General features: G+C 41.4%; 1 protein-coding gene across 3 annotated transcripts in view; it reads right to left on the reverse strand.

Annotated features, from left to right (window-relative positions):
• The window catches only part of LOC113664543 (talin), a 34,803-nt gene that overhangs the window by 877 nt on the left and 15,266 nt on the right, over positions 1–18,660 (reverse strand). For 2 of the 3 annotated variants that reach the window (XM_089196944.1, XM_089196945.1), the window contains 38 exons: positions 18,344–18,574; positions 18,084–18,215; positions 17,851–17,979; positions 17,289–17,402; positions 16,790–16,903; positions 16,362–16,496; positions 15,782–15,910; positions 15,596–15,679; positions 14,953–15,180; positions 14,417–14,536; positions 13,366–13,563; positions 12,915–13,054; positions 12,506–12,599; positions 12,031–12,120; positions 11,621–11,743; positions 11,089–11,232; positions 10,613–10,774; positions 10,368–10,508; positions 9,863–10,044; positions 9,371–9,503; positions 8,829–8,930; positions 8,375–8,545; positions 7,780–7,926; positions 7,465–7,587; positions 6,947–7,066; positions 6,639–6,785; positions 6,305–6,474; positions 5,655–5,838; positions 5,110–5,235; positions 4,487–4,603; positions 4,048–4,233; positions 3,456–3,560; positions 2,938–3,043; positions 2,414–2,538; positions 1,374–1,499; positions 1,005–1,067; positions 413–595; positions 1–224 (listed from right to left, as the gene is read on the reverse strand). The exon at positions 1–224 is cut by the window's left edge and continues 877 nt beyond it. In XM_089196944.1, the coding sequence (XP_089053070.1) occupies positions 1–224; positions 413–595; positions 1,005–1,067; positions 1,374–1,499; positions 2,414–2,538; positions 2,938–3,043; positions 3,456–3,560; positions 4,048–4,233; positions 4,487–4,603; positions 5,110–5,235; positions 5,655–5,838; positions 6,305–6,474; positions 6,639–6,785; positions 6,947–7,066; positions 7,465–7,587; positions 7,780–7,926; positions 8,375–8,545; positions 8,829–8,930; positions 9,371–9,503; positions 9,863–10,044; positions 10,368–10,508; positions 10,613–10,774; positions 11,089–11,232; positions 11,621–11,743; positions 12,031–12,120; positions 12,506–12,599; positions 12,915–13,054; positions 13,366–13,563; positions 14,417–14,536; positions 14,953–15,180; positions 15,596–15,679; positions 15,782–15,910; positions 16,362–16,496; positions 16,790–16,903; positions 17,289–17,402; positions 17,851–17,979; positions 18,084–18,215; positions 18,344–18,574 (5,348 nt within the window). Of the gene's footprint in view, positions 225–412; positions 596–1,004; positions 1,068–1,373; positions 1,500–2,413; positions 2,539–2,937; positions 3,044–3,455; positions 3,561–4,047; positions 4,234–4,357; positions 4,604–5,109; positions 5,236–5,654; positions 5,839–6,304; positions 6,475–6,638; positions 6,786–6,946; positions 7,067–7,464; positions 7,588–7,779; positions 7,927–8,374; positions 8,546–8,828; positions 8,931–9,370; positions 9,504–9,862; positions 10,045–10,367; positions 10,509–10,612; positions 10,775–11,088; positions 11,233–11,620; positions 11,744–12,030; positions 12,121–12,505; positions 12,600–12,914; positions 13,055–13,365; positions 13,564–14,416; positions 14,537–14,952; positions 15,181–15,595; positions 15,680–15,781; positions 15,911–16,361; positions 16,497–16,789; positions 16,904–17,288; positions 17,403–17,850; positions 17,980–18,083; positions 18,216–18,343; positions 18,575–18,660 lie in introns of all 3 variants that reach the window. The other variant, XR_016183821.1, reaches the window with a different exon arrangement.

Genomic DNA, 18,660 nt, shown 5'->3' on the forward strand with positions numbered 1-18,660 from the left:
TCCGGCCTGTACTTCGCCTGTCTTATTTGACTCAGTTTATTTCTCGCCGCTGCCAGTTCTTTTTCGATGCGCAGGATCTTCTCCTGAGCTTCCAGCTCCTGCGCAATTCCACCAACAAACCGCTGATTAATAACAACCGTAGTCTCTTGTTCTTCAAAGATAGCTGCACTCTTAGCCGCGGTTACCAAGTTGTCTGCTGCTCTCTTGACGGCATTGCCGGCAATCTGTAACGATACACCATTACTAAAGCTTACTGAAGGATTAATAGCCGAAAATGTTTTTTTTTATGAAAGTTGATCGTCTCTTTTCTTTTTGTCCAGCAAGGTAACTTTTAGCATTTAGAGATCCTAGCTTCCTGGGCACTCCGACCAAGTTTGTGTAGCCGACTGTCCTCAAAATACCCATCACTTACCTGAAGTCTCCTCTGTGTGTCACTATTGGAGTCAGCTTTCACTCTACATGCTAACAGCAGCTGGGCAGTGGAATTCGACACTTGTTTAGCTCCTGCTATTAGCCTTTCCTCGCTTGCGTTACCCTGGACGGCCGCGTTAGCTGCGTCACACAATGTTGTCGTTGCTGCTGCCACCATACGCGCCTGGAATTGACAATTTAGGTATTTAGACTGGTCATGTCATGCAAAAACTAACGCGGCGCGAAAATGTCATTTTTCAATTGAAAACGCAAGTAACAAAGGGCTCTCTGTAATTTTAAATTACCAACGTAGTGTGCTTGGGAAGTTTGTTGGTACGAGAAAAGATTTAGTGAGAGAAGCATTAAGTCTGAGATTTTGCTGGAGGTGACTTAGGCGGTGGGGGGAAGACTTAACTCTGCAAAAAGAGAATAATTGTATTGTTCAAGAGCCGCTTCTCAATTATCATAACCTTGCGCATACGCATACCTGTATTTGTCGGTTTTAAGTATTCAGTGGACTTTTATTTCTACAAACGCTGATTAGAAAAACAACATACAGAAAGAATTTATGAGATCTCCAGAGTTTGACTTACCGCTGACACAAGCCCTTGTGACCATTGTCCATCCTCATTAGGATCTGTGGACGCTGAACACACCTGAATAACGAGCAAAAAGAGGTCAGATGTTGGCAAATTGACGGGAAAAGCAGATTTGGAACTGAGTAGAAAGCGAACCTTGTTCGATTTGATTAAGGATCTCACAATTTCTCTCACTTCCAGAATACACATATGCATACGAGCAAGCGCACAACTCAATACGCCAGAAGGTTTGCTCCCGGAGTATGTTCCAGGGTTACTATGCAAGACCAATGCAAACATTGGAGTATAATGTGCAAACTTGTTCCATGTCACAATACAAACCAAGGACCAAACAACACTAAGCTATCTGTAAGAGAAACTTACCCTGCCACTCGCCACCAGTTCCCTTTGGGCCGCTGAAGCAGACTTCACCAGTGCCACAGTGGCAGCTGTTATTGCCTTTGCAGCTTCCAGAATTTGTTCTTCGAAGTTGAGCGACTCGTCAGCTTCCTAAAAATAGCAACACCACCATAACGTAACGCTTAACAAATGTCGATGTAAACTGAGTCCAACGTAGGAGAATTTCATCCAAAGTTCTTAAAACATTTTTTGTAAAGACTCTTCCAAACCATTTTGTTCCAGACAATTTTTTAATTAAAGAGGATGAGTTTCTAAAGAAACTGTGGCCGCTGCGTCGGCGGGAGAGTATAACAGGTAATTTAGTGTTAACAACTGAGTTGAAAACGTAAATTAGCCACCTAGAGAGTTTAAAGGCTGTCGTTTCGAGCGTTAGCCCTTCGTCAGAGCGATTGGAGGAATTGTGGGTTGTGTGTGGGTTTATATCCAGAAAATGGAGCTACGTTATTGGTGGGAATATATTAACGAGAAAAGAAGAATAGGCTAGTTGAATGAAAAGCGCTCGTTGATACCGTGGGGATTAAGAGTTCCGATTTGAAAGATAAATTTTCGTTCAAGTGTTTTGCGGCTTTCCGAACTGCCTAGATGTGAGGAAAGGCCGCAAACTGCCATATGCTGTTTAGAATGATTAGAGAGATTAAAGTGTCTAGCGACTGGTTTGGATGCGTCCTTGTCATCTCTTTCTACGTCGTGAAGGTGTTCTCGTGAAGATCCGTTCTCTTAACAGATCCGAGCTTATGAGTAAAACCACGTGATAAATGTAATTGTCAACAGTTTACCTCAAAAATCAAATTTCTCCAAACGCGCTCATAAAAGATTTGGCCAAGGTAGTTTAGTTAGCACATTACATGAGCTGCCTTACACAAAGATTTCACTTGGGGAAAAACTCAAAACTTAGTCAAATTTTCAAGACTTTCATCTTTTTAAGGTCTAAAACACAAGTTTTCTATTAGTAAAATCTTTCAAATATTCAAGACCCTGTAGGAAATATATTCATGTGACTTTACCTTAGGACGTGGTTTGGGTTTGAGTTCAGCAAGTTTCCTTGCTGCTGCTTCGATCGCAGCAGCGGCGCCAAGCAGCTCGTTCTCAGCAATGACATTAGGATCTTCAGGGTTCACCCAGTCAGAACCTGAGAGGAAAAAAACAGGGCCATATTACATCGAATGATGTAAAATGAACTTCGCTTGATTTTAAAATTACATCCCCATGCGTACAGCAGACGAGAATTTCCTTGCCCAATTATTGTAGAAACAACCGAAGCTTTTCCCGTTTTGCACAGTTATATCTGACTGTCACAGACATCCTTCCTCCAATAAATGATCTAAACGTGTAAAACTTTAAGTGAGAAATGTCACAGCTTGTCGTGTAGGCCTCTCATTTTTGGAGTTTAGAGGTGAGGATAACGTTGACAACAAGAAAATTCCCTGACTACTAGAAACGCTGTTGACACATAGAGGAGGGCGGTTCTTTCTGTGGAAAGCGATTTCCAGAAAACCCGAGCCGAATTTTGCGTAGCGAAAGGACTTACCTTTCAGTGCTTCGGCCGATTTGACAAGTTTGGCGACTTGATCAGCGACAATCTTAGACTGTGGCGTAAGTTTCACCTTCTTATCTTGGGACGGTTTCTGAACAATCTGTATGGTAAGCAATGCAATAATGCTTTTAGACAATGGCCGATACTGCGAAATCTTTCTGATAGCACAATCGAGACAACAACGGATGGGATGCATAATCAAAATAAAAGATAGTATTTTCCCTCATTTCTGAGGCCTAGTCCAGCTTGGTAGTAATCAGAGAGGGCGTAACTTAAATGTAACCTCCAATGTAAGCCCACGGAAAACTATGCGAGTTCTTTCTTTACACATACAGACTTTTTCAAAATATCGCTTGTGGTGGATCAGAGTGTTTCGCAGAAAAGGAAACAACAAAGCCGCTTAAAAAGAGCTAACACTGATTTAAGAGACACTCTCGTGGTCAGCACATTTTGTGTTTGGCCTGTAGACAAACGACCAAGCGTAAAACTCAACATTGTTCAGCAATTCTTACATTATGCACGAGATCAAGCAGCTCCCCAAATGAATTGCCACATTCCATTCCACTCCGAAGGGCCTGGGATCTGGCGTCGTTACTTTCTGCCTTGTTGGCGGCACCCTAGGAGAGGGAAAAAAAGCACTTGTCAATCAACTCATGGACGTTTACTCCGCATGTTTGAATTGTGAGGTTCCTTAGTATCTAAATTTCTAACAAAAAATGATCAAAAAGCTCATCTGTTCCTCCAAGCAGGCGCTGAACACAAGCAGGTAACCTATTTCTGATATTATCACTTCTCCCTCTTTCTTGTTCTGCTATTTCAGGTAATAACCGTCTAGTCTCCAACTCCTAAGTTGGGATTTTTTGAGCTGATTTCAAGTGTGGTCTTGGCACCAACAGAAAAAAAAATTTATTTTAACTCGAATCGATCTTTCTGCTAATAATCATTTTAATCATGCATATCCCTTCGCGTGTATTCACCTGATAGATTAAATCAATATTAAAACGTAACACAAAATGTGTGGAACATTAAGACTTAGAGAACTATGAAATTAATAAAACAGGGAAGGACTACAAGATGTTAGCAATTTTATGAAAATCTTCCCACCTTACAAATAATTAACATTTCTGTCACTGCTTTGCGGCCCATGTTAGCAGCTGTCATGATGTCATCTTGCTGACAAGAATTCCCAGCAGCCACCGCTTTGGCTGTTGCTAAGGTGACGTGTTTTGTACTCCTTATAAGGTCTTCGGGTGTAGCATCCCGAACAGGCATCGACGGATTTTGTACTACCTAGAAAGGAAAAAATAACGACGGAAAAAAAAAATAATTTCTCTCAACCACCCTTTCCTGCATGATCACGACAAAAGGTCACATATTTGTTTGACAAAGTTTCCAAAGCTGAGAAAATACTTACGCTTTGGACTGATGAGAGATTTCCTGGTAACGAACCATGACCGTGGAAAGTAGATGTAGGATTAAAGTCTGAGTTGCGCGAATGAGGGATGGCTTGATGTTAACAGACATTTCAACTACATGTACTTACCAGCACGGCCTGCTTGACAGCATCTATGGTTGACTCCAAGGCTCTGGTGCCTCGTAATGCTTTATCCTCCACACTCTTTACCGTTTTCAGCAGCGAGGACACATTAGCTACCATAGTCTGATATGAAAACCAGATAAAGCCACTGATCAGAAACACAGTTAACAGTGTTTAAAGCCTTTGACGTTGGGCAACTAGACTTACTGAAGAAACTAGGACCAAACTCCAGAATATTTAAACGTGCAAATTGGCGCCACACTGACTTGTCAAAAAGCTGTCAAATGCAGTATTCACAGCAAATATTGACCTATTTTCGCACATGCAGCGAAGATGGATTGATAGTTCAGTAAAATACCGCAACCAATGGTTTTAGGCAGAAATCGAGGCATATCAAGGCTCCTACACAAATAAATAAAGGGGGTAAGTTTCTAAAGAAACTGTGGTGCTGCGTCGGTGGAAGAGTATAACAGGTAACTTAGTGTTAACAACTGGGTTGAAAACGTTAATTGGCCACTGTAAAGAGTTTAAAGGTAGACGTTTCGAACGTTATCCTTTCGTCGCTCTGACTCTGACGGAACACTAAATGACCTGACATAGGCAGTTAAGTTTGCAGTGTTGTTACATACCTTTCCTGTTGTCTTGAGCACTTCAGTGGATGGGTCGCTGACAGGTTTCCCGGATGCATTCTTGGTAGCGTTAATCAGAGCTCCAAGGGCAGACGCCACGTCTTTAGCAGCATTAAGCAACATTTGCTGCACAAAAAGACAAAAAACAGCGCAATTTCAACATTATGTCATTCATTTTAGACCTTTAAAGGAACTAGTAATAGCATTTCTACGCCTTTAACCAGTTACACCCTAACATCAGTATGCACATTCTCCATACTGTTCTCCATACACTCTCCAGGATGCTGAAAAGGAGAATTTGTTTAACAATCAACAGTATCTGTAGTGAGTGAGAATTTCCTTTACGCGCATGACCTTAATGTTTCATTTAGGTTTGACATTAAGGAGAAACTAGATGCTGGCCAGTCTCCTTAGGGGTCAAGAGATTCATTGACAACAAGTAGAAAATAGACGAATCCTTAAAGATGCGAACGGAGATTTTGAAATCTGTTTTTCAACTAATAAAGAGAATCTATCATTGATCCGCACACATTAAGACATTTTACCTGTGCATCACTATCATCCGGTCCGAGCGCCAGAGCTCCGAGCTTCACATTATCTGCTAAATTGGAAACTGAGCCGACCGCAGCCTCGGCAGCTGAGGCTAGGACATCTTGGGAGGCCTGTGCCGCAGACACAAGATTCTTAGTGTCTTCCACTAAAGTCTTGGCTGTTCGAAGGATAGCTTCCCTACAGAAAGAAAACACCACAACTGGATGATTACGTTTTCAGCTCTGGCAAAGGAACGTAAAATCTCTAGCAATAACGAAGAAAACTGCCCTCATATAATGTGACTGAGATGTAGCATTGAAAAAAAACCCTACGTGTAATATTCGGAAAAGTTGTCCTGGTTCAACGAAAGTTTGAAAAGTGAAAGTCAACTTTCTTTGACCAACAATGTTTGCGGAGAAAGAGAGATGGATGATCCCGAAAAAAGAAAAAAAAACTATCCCTAGTTATAATTTATTTTCAACTTAAAAGGGCAGCTATCATTCAAGCTAACTGCGGTCTTTAGTATTTAAGGACGCACAAACACATCTCAGGCGGTAATTCATCCTTCGTGTGACCTTAAGCCTGGCATGAACTCATCCCAATTTACATCCAAGGTCACTCTACCCAGCTCTTGGTAGCACGTTTGTTTACAATCATAACAAACCTGTGATCTCCAAAAGTGTCCCCTTCAGTCTCAGGGTGCAGTGTACCAGTCGAAGCAAACATCACAGTAGTATCCAGGTCACCCACTATTCCCTGAACAGCACTTGCCGCATTAATGCAGGCCTGGGTACCACGCGAGCCTTGCTGAAGGGCTGCTAAGAGATGAGAAACCTAAAACATAATAAAGGACGGAAATTTTACAAAAAGATGCTGGTACATCACAATACTACAAATAAAAGTCCTAGCCCATAGCCGTAAGATCACGATAATATCTCAACTTTCTCTGCTCTCTGATAAAAATACGATGCAAATGTTGTACATCAATCCAGTCATACCTTCTCTGCGACATGTCTGCAGTTGTCAGCGAGTTCTTTCTTTGAAAATGGATCCTTTGGTCTACTCTGGACAGCTCCACCGCTCTGAATCAAACTGATACAAGCCTCTCCTAGACCCTGGACACCAGTGCGAATGCGGTGCGCGATCTGAAAGGAAAAAATGAAGACACATCAAACTAACATAGGAGCAGATAACTTCAACCTTGGAATGCTGTATGCCAGTAGGTGCAGGTATTTGGTTTTTCCTTGGTTACAGCGTAACTTAAAATGTTGGTGAACTCGGTAAAAGAGCATCAGTTGTTTCCTACCTCAGGGTTCCCGACTGTTTTGACAGCTCCTTTGGCGTCTTTTGCGATGTCATTGTACATTTTACTAATGTCTTTACCAAGAGGACCAAGTTTGGTCGGATCTGTGGTCGATTTACCAACCTAAAACAAAACAAGTCCAACACATGTCAATTGGAAATTTCTACTGAACGAGGACAAATGGCCTGCCACAATTACTGTATGGAATTCTCAATTCAAAGAATACAACGGAATATTTTGAAACCGTTGTGAAGTAATTCAAATAAATTGCGCCGCAGACTTACAAATTAAGGTTAGTCAGTCATTTTGACGAGAATCGAAAGACCTTCTCTTATATTTGATGGGTTGGACGAAGTATTTTAAAATAATCACCCATACCAAAAAATTCATGAATTAAAATCGTGTTGATGCGATTTCCTTACCAAGGCTTAATGAAACTCACTCCTGATTACCACCCTTCAAATAAACTTTGTGAGAATAAATTCACCAAGTGAAAAGTCAGTTGCCTCTCACTCACTCACCATATCATGAGCTTTCTTGGTCAGTTCCTTCATGCCGCGGGTCATCTTCTCTTGATAATTGACAAATGGTTCATCGATACCTTCAAATCCATCTGCTCGACCGTTAACCAAGGGTTGATCAATCTAACAAAATAATTATTCCAAAATGGTTTTCGGCTGTTAAATATAATAACAGTTAAAATGTACTGTGCCAAGTGAATCTGCCCTGAAAGAACAAAGATTCTCGGCGCGAATACGGGCAGTTTTTTTTCCAACCCATCCTATAACTTCACATTTATAACACGTTCGTAAAGAGTTTACTGATGAGCATCTCACCTCAGCTAGTGCTTTTCCGATACTGTCAATCAAACCGGACACAACACCGGTTTCACTGGCGGCTTCTTCAAGAGTTTGTCCCAGGTCCCGTACGGCTTCCTTCATTCCCTGAGCTGCTTCGTCAATATCTGGATGAGCATGAACAGCCTGTAAAATTTTACACAGTTTGTTCCAGCTTTCAATTCAAGTCAGTATTAACAAAATAAACAAGCCTCTGCCAGGCTCTCCTTCTTGGAGACGAGCGAAAACGCGGGCGCGCAACAAATGCTGAGGGATCATGGGAGCGTTGCGCAGCCGTTTCCTTGACAACCACAACCGCTGTTTGTCGTTCGCCCGCTCTATCGCTCTGGCTCACAATCCTTCTCCTCACCAAGGAGTATAATTTGAATGGAACACTTGACTACATGCTGGAGTTGGGGAGGTGAACCAGTTATGAACCCAAGACACCGCTAGCATCCCCTTAAAAGGTGGCTATGCTCCAAGCCCCTTCAAAATAATACAAAGCCCGAGACAGGTTCAGGTAGTGATGGACCACTTAGCCGTAAGATTCAATCTTCAAACGTACTTCCCACACACAATAGTACAAGCTTTTAACCTTTGGATTTCCTCCGCCTTCTTTAGTGGCGTACATGAGTTGTGCTGCCGACTCCGCCACAGTCTTGGCCTGATCTAACAAGTCAACCTTGCGTTGAACATCTGCGGTACGTGAAGCTGCGCCTACAGCCAGGTCGGCCAGCGGAGCAATAAAACTCGACATCTGAGCTACCTGTTGGGGAAAAAAATCGGGAACATAGACATAACTACCTGTTGGCTCTTTCTGGATTTCAAAATTCAGTCTAAAACAGAGAATACACAGATAATTAATCTTGTGGTATGATATGGTTATTTCACGCAAGCAAACCACAAACCACAACCTCCCCACCCCCCCCCCCCCCGGAAAAAGAAAAAGAAATCATATTAAAGCAAACATACATCTTTTTCTTCTCGTCATTTTGGTCACAGTCCAGTGGAAATTATAAACAAAAAACTACTACAAAACTGGTACGTACCCTGTGCCCAATCTTCTCTGGTTCGGACTTCGCTGCCGCTGCTAATGGATCGATAACATCAGACATCTGACTCAAGTTTTGCATCATTTGTTCTTGGAAACCCTGATAAGAAATCGAGGAACTGTTTGGACTAAAGTTCATGGCATAAGGAACAAAATTAGTGGCAGGCTTCTGAGATCTTTCAGCGAGATGGCGGAGAGTGAGAGAAATCGATGCTGGAGGTAAATGTTGCAGTGAGAAAGAACAGGAAAGAGGGGAAAAGGGAGAGAATGGACGGGTTGAAGCCAAAGCCACCGTCGCCTCCATGTAAATACCATTTGTTGGCTAGCCTAGGAAAGGACAAAGAGGAGCGAGCGAACAACAGACCCGCAAACTATCGGTCGTATACCCCAGTTCTCAGCTGTGAGGAACTAAGCGCAAACCAGTCAATTTTTCTTTTGTAAATAGCACTGCTCTAGCCCACTGCCAGAATCACGAGTTGTTTCAATATTTCAAAGACTCACTAAGACGATAGGTCTTTTTAAGTAGCCTTGCTATTTTACCTGTAAAGTGTTTTCAGGTCTCGGTTCCAGCTGCTGACTAATGGCAGCCAATGATGCCTGATCCAGTTGATTTATGGTGTAGTTAATTTGTTCTAACGCTTCATCACATTCTCTTTGACCAGGGGCATTGTCTCTGCAACAACAAAAAAATATTCATGTGAATTAAAGAATAGCAGAAGTAATAATATCAAAGTCAAGTGTATAACAACACGTCCAGGTTGTCAGCCACTGACTACGGCGAAAACCCATTTCAAGAGAATGCTCACCTTGGTGAACGAAACCCCAAACCAAGGTTATCAAAACAGCCAATCAGATGAAAGGGAAACATCCAGAGGAGCCAATGAAGACTCAGCTTCAAACAAAAAGCTTGAGTCGCACAACAACGCGAGTAAAAAGATATAGCGAAATAGAGTGAAACCAAACAACCTTGACTCACTGTGGACACTCAGTTGCTAAATCGCTCTGTACGAAAACTTTTCGATACAAACTCACTTGATCGCAGTAATTAGTCTCCTCATAGCATCAGACACAGCTTTAGCTTGCTGGGCGAGTTGTTGCCAGCCTGTCTGATCTTTAGAGTTCACAGCAAGAGCTTTGGCAACATTGAAATAATTTGAACTTGAAGTGGCCATGGATTTGCCGGACATGATCAGCGGAACCTGAGCTGAACGGGCCTGAAAAAGGGATGCACTCGATTATAAATGACAGGAAAGTTCACAAGCTGCTTTGCATCTACCACAAACCGATTTTTCTGAGAGCGCGATTCCATTTCGGAAAAACACACCAAAGTAGGTGCAAAGGAAAACGTCAGTGTCAAACTGTATTGCATTAGTGGCTTCAAATGTTTTAGCTAAGAGCGAGACGGTAAGGCTATTCAAAGAGGAGAGCAGCCGGGAACCTTAAACTACTCTTACGATCTACCTCAGCCAGAATGTCAGTGTTACTGCTCTTACATTATAACCTGCGTAGTGAAAAATCAGTTAACATTGGTTCTCACCTCCGCACTGATTTTAGCGGGTACTGCAGCAAATTCTGGGGACAGCGCGTACGCTGTTAGACTCTCTACGCTGTTTATCAGCGGTTTAGTCGAGGCTGCGCATGCTTCCCTGTTATTATCGGACATGTCACTCGCAAACACCTGAAACAAAAAACGACTGCGTTACATTCCCTTCCACAGTGTGTGACAGGAAATATATGTTCTTGTTCAATCTGAAGAGTTAGAGGCTAAATACACGCACAAACCTTAATATTCTTAACCAAATTTGCTGTATTGTTGGCCACATCTTTGGCTGACTGCACAAACTGCCTCTTGGCTGCAGGGTTGTTGGTTTTCGCAGAGGCTGCTTTACACGCATTGCACAAGGCAGACGTGTGCTTGGCGACTGATGTAGCAGCTCCGAGGACCTGTAAACAGCAGAAAAAATAAGCTTTCTTCGCAAGGAGGTCAAACGGGAAAATTTTTCCGAGAATAGATGATCGGTTGGTTAACAAACCAGGCAGCCAATTCAGTGTCTTGAACCCCTAATTGATTAATTCCATTGTGAGTCGAGATGTCCTGAATTGTCTTTTTTTTGCCGAAACAATAGCAACTTCTCCTTCTAGTTTAAAATGTTAAGTACATAACAAAGAGGATACGAAGTATCGCTGAATGATACAATGTGCTCTTAGGGATATTTACTAATCGCTGTAACTTTCCACTCTATGAAGCTTGCTATTACCTGCTGTTGACTGGCGTCTGGGTTGAGCAGACTCTGACATGCGTCTACAATCTCTTGTTTTGAGTTCATAAACTGCGTCTGATCTATTAAACCTGGTCTTCCTGCCACACTTGATGGATCAGCAACTGCCACAAGGTATGCAGCCTGAAATTTGAGACGCACCAACAATTACAGAATATTATACTGTTTTGCTTAACAGGATCACTTGCAACGTTCTAATTTCTTCACTGCTGGCATCTTTGAGTTCGGGTGCAGTTTGGTAATGGCCCTTACTCAGCATTCCTATGCAATTTCGTCGCGATTGTTTTCAAGCGTTCCCTACTGATACTGAGTTTTAAGTCTTTAGGAATAAAATTAATTCTAAGAAACCAGCTTTCACGCAATTAAAATCACTAAAGCATGAGAACGTGCAGGTGAGATTTCTCCAATTAACGCAGGTGATACACCAACATAACATTATTTCGTCTTTAGAAAAATAACGAAAAAATTTTACCGCTATTTGCATTGGTTCTGGAGTTTTTTTACAACCTACCTGTGCGGCAGACTCTGTCAACGCACATACAGCACCGGAGGCGTTTTTAACGCCATCATCAAACTCATTGAAATCACCAGACCTGACACTGTTGGAAATCCTTGGCATCGCTTCTGTTAGATCCTGCAGAAAAACGACAGTGCAGCAAATTGACAAATTGATACAGTTTGGTGGAACCTCATCGAACAGAGAACACAGCCATTATCTGGGCATTTGAAGTTCATTATCATTACACTTATAATCCGTGTCAACCTTCTCCAAAGTTAACCTTTGTAATTTCGCTTTGCTTTCTTTGAACTTCTTCCTTGTTGATTGTTGACTTACTCCTAAAAATTATCACATTGAGGAAGTTCCTTCTGTTTAAAACAAATCTTTAAGATTAAAATCTTGAAAAGCTGAGCGAGTCTTACCTGGGATTTGCGAGTTACTTTATCGAGACAGTCAAAGAATGTGTCGTTGTTGACTGGTTCAACTGGATTATCCAGGATGTTACTAACTGCCTGTAAAACAAAATGAGCAATACCGAGCTAGTTACCAAATAAAAAAAACATTCGAACAAGCAAATCAAAAGATGTTGTGTATAATTACAGTCAGGGAAACATTTGGTAGTGTGGGAAAGTGTGAAAAAAACATCCTCTGGTTAATCAGAATAATCGCCACGACCACAACGCACTGTCGCAAATTTGAAATTCAATTGGACCCTAAACTATCAGGCATATCTCTCAAACAGTTCAGACGCCATGCTAAATAAGGATTGCATAACATTTATTAGTAGTCGCTTTCCGTATTCTTCAGATAAAATGCTATTCGTCAACTTAATTAAGGCAAGCAGCCCGCGAGCCTCAAATAAACACCATTATTTAAACTTTTCTGAGCTAGTCGCACCTGGATATTTCTCAAGGCATTGTCGCATTCCTTTTGCCCAGGAGCGGCAGACATACAAGCATTGAGCAGCATGTTAATACTATCAGTAACAGCCCTGTTAACAAAAAAGAATCACCAGCTTTTAAACGGTCCAAACTAATAAGTTCGCGTCCCCTCAAGAGCACTTTTCTTAATAACCATCACGAAACCTCACAACGAATGGAAGAATGGTGATGCACCTACGGGTAATTCGGAATGGGCTTGTTACAATACAAAACTGTTGGACACGGAGGCCACATTCTCGCGGACAACAAGGTTGCGAAATGTAAAGAAAGAGTTAAAAATATAAACTACATGTATCTTTTATGATTTGTAACATCGTTTTAAAAAACAAACTGATAACAGGGCTAATGGATTCCATGTTACTAACCTTGCAGCATTAGCGAGCGAGTTCTTAGCATTAGGTGCATTCGGATCGGAAACCAATGATTTGGCAGCCAAAAGGAGTTTACTGGACGCAGTTGATGTGTTCTTCAAGTTACGCACCAAGGAATCCTTGGCTGCTTCATCCTGAAAAAAAATATGCATCAGGTTCTAACACAACCAATTTCAAATCAAAGTACTTCTAAGTACGGTATACGGCCAAAATGTGTCCCAAAAATCCCATTTTGAATAAATTCCGAGTAAACTTGTCTTCAGTACCAATTAAGTTTCATGTTGTTTGGGGTGGTCACTATTCAAATTCCGCATTTTCGTGAAAGGTTAAATTGTTTCCGCAAAATTTGCATGGATGTTGTTTCTTTCGCTTCCTCGGAAATTTTGCGCGGAAAATTAATCCACTTCTGCATTCTACACGCCGGCCGCCTTGTGGATCAAAATACCTTGGCCTGTCCAGCTAGCTTTAGTCCACTGTCCAGCAAGTCTTGGTAGGACAGTGAAAACTTCTTAGTGGATACAGCCAGTTGGTTGGAGGTTCCACGCGAGGCTGACACCATGTCACTGGCTGCGGCATTCAGCGCTGCCCCTCTCATGCTGAGCTTCTCTTGAACAACTTGGTAACCTTCAGAGGTGGATGGGAACTAAACCATCAAACAAATAATAAAGTCAAAAAAGAACAGAACAAAAGTAATACAATACAACATAATTATATGTTACTGAAGTTTGTTGCTGTTGCTGTTTCTGTTTAATTCATTACGGTAAGCCAAGTAATAAAATTATTCGTCCATCTTTTCCACAAAATTGAATAAAATTCTTACGGTGCTACTTTGAGTAAGAAAACCATCATCATCAATTAAGGACAATGACTGTCTCCACCCCACCCACTCGCACTTGGTGACCAATTCCGGCCATTCGTGAAAAACAAAAAAAAAATAGCCGCATCTGCCTATATGGGCCTACTTGATCAAAGGGCGTATAACGCAATCTAACAGATCAATCGCTATCCTGCGGATCAGTGTCATCAAAAAGTACTTCGCTATCCACCAAATAGAGATTAATCCAGTGGAAAGCATCATCCGTTCTTCGAACAACCGAGGCAAGAACTTAAACTCCATTGATTCAACCCTTATTTTGAGGGAGTTTCTCAGTAGAAGAGAATGAGACGGAACTATCCATTATGACGCCAGCCATCACCGTGTTATAACTCCTACTTAAAGCAGAAGAAGGTTAAGAAGATAAAGACATAGGCAAGAGGAATTAAGGGGAGGAGCCGAACCAAACACGGCTGTTAACTAAACGATGGCGAGCTTAAAACTTCACGAGAGAGCTACACTGTTCGCTATTCCAATTCTGGATAGTGTTTCTGATAGTCACTCATTAGAAATGCCTAAATACAGTGCATTTATTTTAAAAAAATAATTACATATAAAATAAAAAATTGACAAGGTTTTTACGGTTAAATGGATTGAATACTAAAGATAAGATTTATCTTACATCTCCTATGGCTAAGCTCTGACTGGAGTTAACCACGGCTTTTATTGCTTCATCAACATCTCGTTGACCCGGTAGGTAGTTCACACAGTTGTTTAGTGCGCTCGATACATCTTTAGCAGCCTACAGAAATAAGTACATTGTCTTAACAACTAAAACTGTGGTCGTGCATGAGTAAGCTTGAAGTACATTAAAATTGTGCTTAAAAGCAAAAACAAAAAACTTGCAAACCTATCCTCGACGCAAGGGTTTCCTCCATGTTCCAAGTCATCACATGGGCTATAATGCAGCTTAATAGCTGTGACAAATATATTGGTGTGCGCTCTTCCCAGTGATCGCGACAACAATAATTTATTTAAAAAAAACATTAAAAAAGGCTAGGGACATAAAAATTGGACCAGCCTAACAGCAGTTGCGTTTGAACATACATTCACAGTGAAGCTTATGGACACAGGAAAATGTTCGATGATTGCCTTACCTCAAGTCGTGACCTACACAAAACCTAGGAACCTATGTTCGTACATTGCTGTGACTCTTACCTGTGCCAGCCTTGGCTGGTTATTAGGATCTCCTGGGTTGTTCACGGCACTTTTTGCTTCTTGGATTAATTTTGCCGACTCAGCAACAACAGCCTGCGTTGCTTTGATCAAGTTCATCTGCAGGGCTCTTTCGTCAGCTGTTGCTGCCACTCCCCTAGCTGCTGCAGTCAGCACACGCAGGGCGCTGGCTGTGTCCCTCGCTGCGATACCAGTGTAACTTTCATTGCCCTGACAATGAATGTTGAAAAAGCTAAGTCACCGTCTCCTCGTCTTGCATATTTCAACGTCACTATTTCAACTTACCACTTGCATCCCACGTTCATCCTCAAAAATTGTTCCTTCTCATTTATGAAACAACAGAGAGACTGAACCAGCTACGATTGGTAACAAGTCCATCTTTTATGACGCGAGCAAATTTACAGCAATTTCATAAAATTAAAACAATTAACTGGGATAATAACCCAGGAAAAAAAAAGAAAGAACGAAAGACGTATAAACGATCTTCAACCACACAATCGAACAACATACACAAACAAGTGACTACAGAGCGATTTATCAACTTTGTTGGGAAAGTTTAGGGCTACACATGCATGGTCATATCTTCATTAGTTTAATTTAGTTCTTTTTTCATGTCAAAAGTTACCTGAGAGGCAGCGGTTAGAAGTTGTGCCATCGATGAGCCAACAGACTTTGATGTTGCACCAAGTTCAAGACCACAAGACTCTGCCTAAAAGTAAACAATAAAACATAACGTTTGTTGAGTTTCTGACGGCTCAGATTTCAACCGCAAGTCTGTTCTGATCACAACACGTCTCCCGAGACAACGTACAGTATCTCCTGGCAGTGGGAGCAATTTTCCTTCCTCAGCGCTCTTCTCATATGCCTCCAAATCACGTCCAAGAGAACTAACTGCATCCAAAGCACTGTCAATCTCCAGTGTTCCACAGGCTTCAGCAGCCTACAACATGTAGTAAACGGGCATTAGAAAAAACCGTGATAAAAACAAGCAAGACTTGAACGGAAAGGATGCGTAATACAACGAACAAACAAGTAAAGAGAACGACAGCACGACTGACGGAGAATATAGGGAAGGAGGAAAAGCCACAAAGACACCAACTGCATCCTAGACTGAATTGTATTGGCCATTTGCAAGCTTTGTTCTTTTATAAAATTTGAAAGTGTGAATGCTTTCTTCAGGTTTTCTTTCTTTTTTGGCAATTTTTGTTTCATAGCGCGATATTGCATATATCTCAAAATTGCATCAAACAAAAAAGAGGGAGGAAAATAGTTTAAATTAAGTTTACTTTTAGTTTAAAAGTAGTTTAAATTAAGTAAACAGGAGAGTTATGGGTGGAAAGAGAAATCTCTTTGAAATGATTTTGAAATCTCTCTGAAATTATATCGCATACCTTATCCGCAGCATCTCTCAAGTCTCCAAGTGAAGATGCAGTTGACTTGGCAAAGTTTGCGAGCTGTGTGGCTGTGATCGGATCTCCGATGGTCGGTAGAGCAGCTTTAGAGTTTGCCACAAGTTTGGATGTGGGCTGTAAAATATAAAGACATAGTTTAGGGTCTCAAGTGTTGGAGATCCACTCTCATACTGGACTGACAAGGAAAATTTGATTAACAGTCAAGAGCTTCTATAGTTGGTGATCATTTCCTTAATTCTCATGACCTTGATGTTTAATTCAGACGTAATACTGTGAGGAGAAATTCTATGCTGATCGTTCTTAGGGTTAACGAGTTAATGAACTCATGCACACTTGAAGAGGGAGACAACCTAATTTTATCTTTCATAAGTTTCAGCGAACGAAGGTCAATGTTTGCTTTTACTTACCTGCATGAACTCCTTTGAGGCGTTTATTAACGCAAGTTGGGGGGCGGCAAGATCAGGATTTCTTGATGCGTCTCTTAGAGCTTCTACCAGTTGGTTAATGTGTTCCTCTACTGGCTGAAAAAGGAAATCATCGAGTAAAAATTACTTTATAATAATTTTCAATGAAATGAGCTTCATTTGACCTGCAGGTAAAAATCGAATAAAGCTATGATCCTTGCAGGTGAGTAGCAATTCAAGAAATAGCAGAAAAGAAGCTGGGAAAAATTCAGGCTTCGACGGGAAACGAACTTGTGCCTCCCAGATATTAGTAACGCCTAACTGAGATAACTCAAGTAACTCAACTATTAGAAAACCGTCCATTTTGACTTTTTTGTTTGCTTAACAGAGGAAAATGCGGCAAATAAAGGTAGGACAATTAGGAAGGGTTTGCTCAGTGCAGGTTGTCTGCTGAATAAAGGGTCCAATTCAGTAGGTTTACTGTATTTCAGTTCTGACTTACCTTGCATTGGTCATTCAGTTGCTGTTGTGACGCTTGATTTCGATTCGAAGGACCTGCGCTGCGGGCTGCAGCGATCAGCTGAGTAGCCTGGCCAGCTGCTTCCTTAGCTGCTGTCTGATAAAGAAAAACAAAAGGGGCGAACTTTTAATCCATTGAAATACAAGTAGCACCATGCAATGTGTCCAGAGAGCACCAAACGTTGAATCAAAACAGACTTATTGCAGTGGTTGAAGTTCTTTTTTTCTCAAATGCGAAAAATGAACAACTACATATTTTTTTAAAGAGAAACAGCAGTAAAATCCTCGAAATCGCAGCGAAATCGAATTTGATTTTCAGCAACTAGAAGAGGCCAATTGCTACTACAATACAATATAATAGTTAATCATATTCCCCTGGTGGGGATTTTAAGTGGCAGTGCGAGACAACTAAACTAATTAAGTTGAAAGAAGTGGTTTACGACTCAATTCAAAGCTAAGAGTTCACTTAAGCCTCTGAATAGCAAATGATTTGATTTTTTCCTATAATCTTTTTCCTTTTTTTTTAATTAAGACATGGTACTCACCTCAAGTCTCTTGACCAGCTTTTTCTTCAAAGCATCGCTGGCCGCAGCATTCGTTGCTGATCTCAAATCTTCTGCAGCCTGTTTTAGCTTCTGCTGTTGATCTGCTGCATTTGGGTTTCTTGCTGCTCCCTATTTAAACCACACAAATGAAAGTTCATTCATCTCACCCAGAACTTATCTATGGTAAATAACCACATGAAAGAGCACGTTTTAGTGTCTAGATGCCAGCGCACCTTAGCTGCTTCCACGAGCTTTGCCGTAGCATCGGCCAACACTTTGGCAGCCGCTAAAAGTCGCTTCTGAGCATCTGAGTCATCTTGAGTTTCAGCTTCTGCTTTAATTCCAGTCACCAACGAAGAAGATGCCTGAATAAGAAACAAGAGGATAAAAAGTTAATAGCTGGTTTAATACGCGACTTAACTATAATATATTTCATTGTCAAGACACTTTGTAAATACCGATAGGGTAAAAAAATACGACGTAAATTCCATACCTGCGCTAAAATCTTTGCCTGTTTGACCATCTCCCCAGCATTACCCATGCTGTTAAACAGCCTGTCAGTGGCTCCTAGAATATCATCACAAACAGCGTCATACTGCCCGGCCTGCTGGGCTTCCCAGCTTCCATCTCGCACCTTCTGCAGCAGACTATTCATGGCATCTCGAACAGCCTGGGCAGCCGCCAGGAGCTCCTTCAGCAGATCAGAATCTTCAGGGGCCGCTTCCTGAGACCAGAAAACATTGAGAAATTTCTTACAATTTGAAAGCGTGACCGCTCCCATAAATAAAAAAGTAACTTGGCAACTAATCA

Source organism: Pocillopora damicornis, chromosome 2, assembly GCF_964200805.1.
Source record: "Pocillopora damicornis chromosome 2, jaPocDami1.2, whole genome shotgun sequence".
Taxonomy (NCBI): Eukaryota; Metazoa; Cnidaria; class Anthozoa; order Scleractinia; family Pocilloporidae; genus Pocillopora; species Pocillopora damicornis.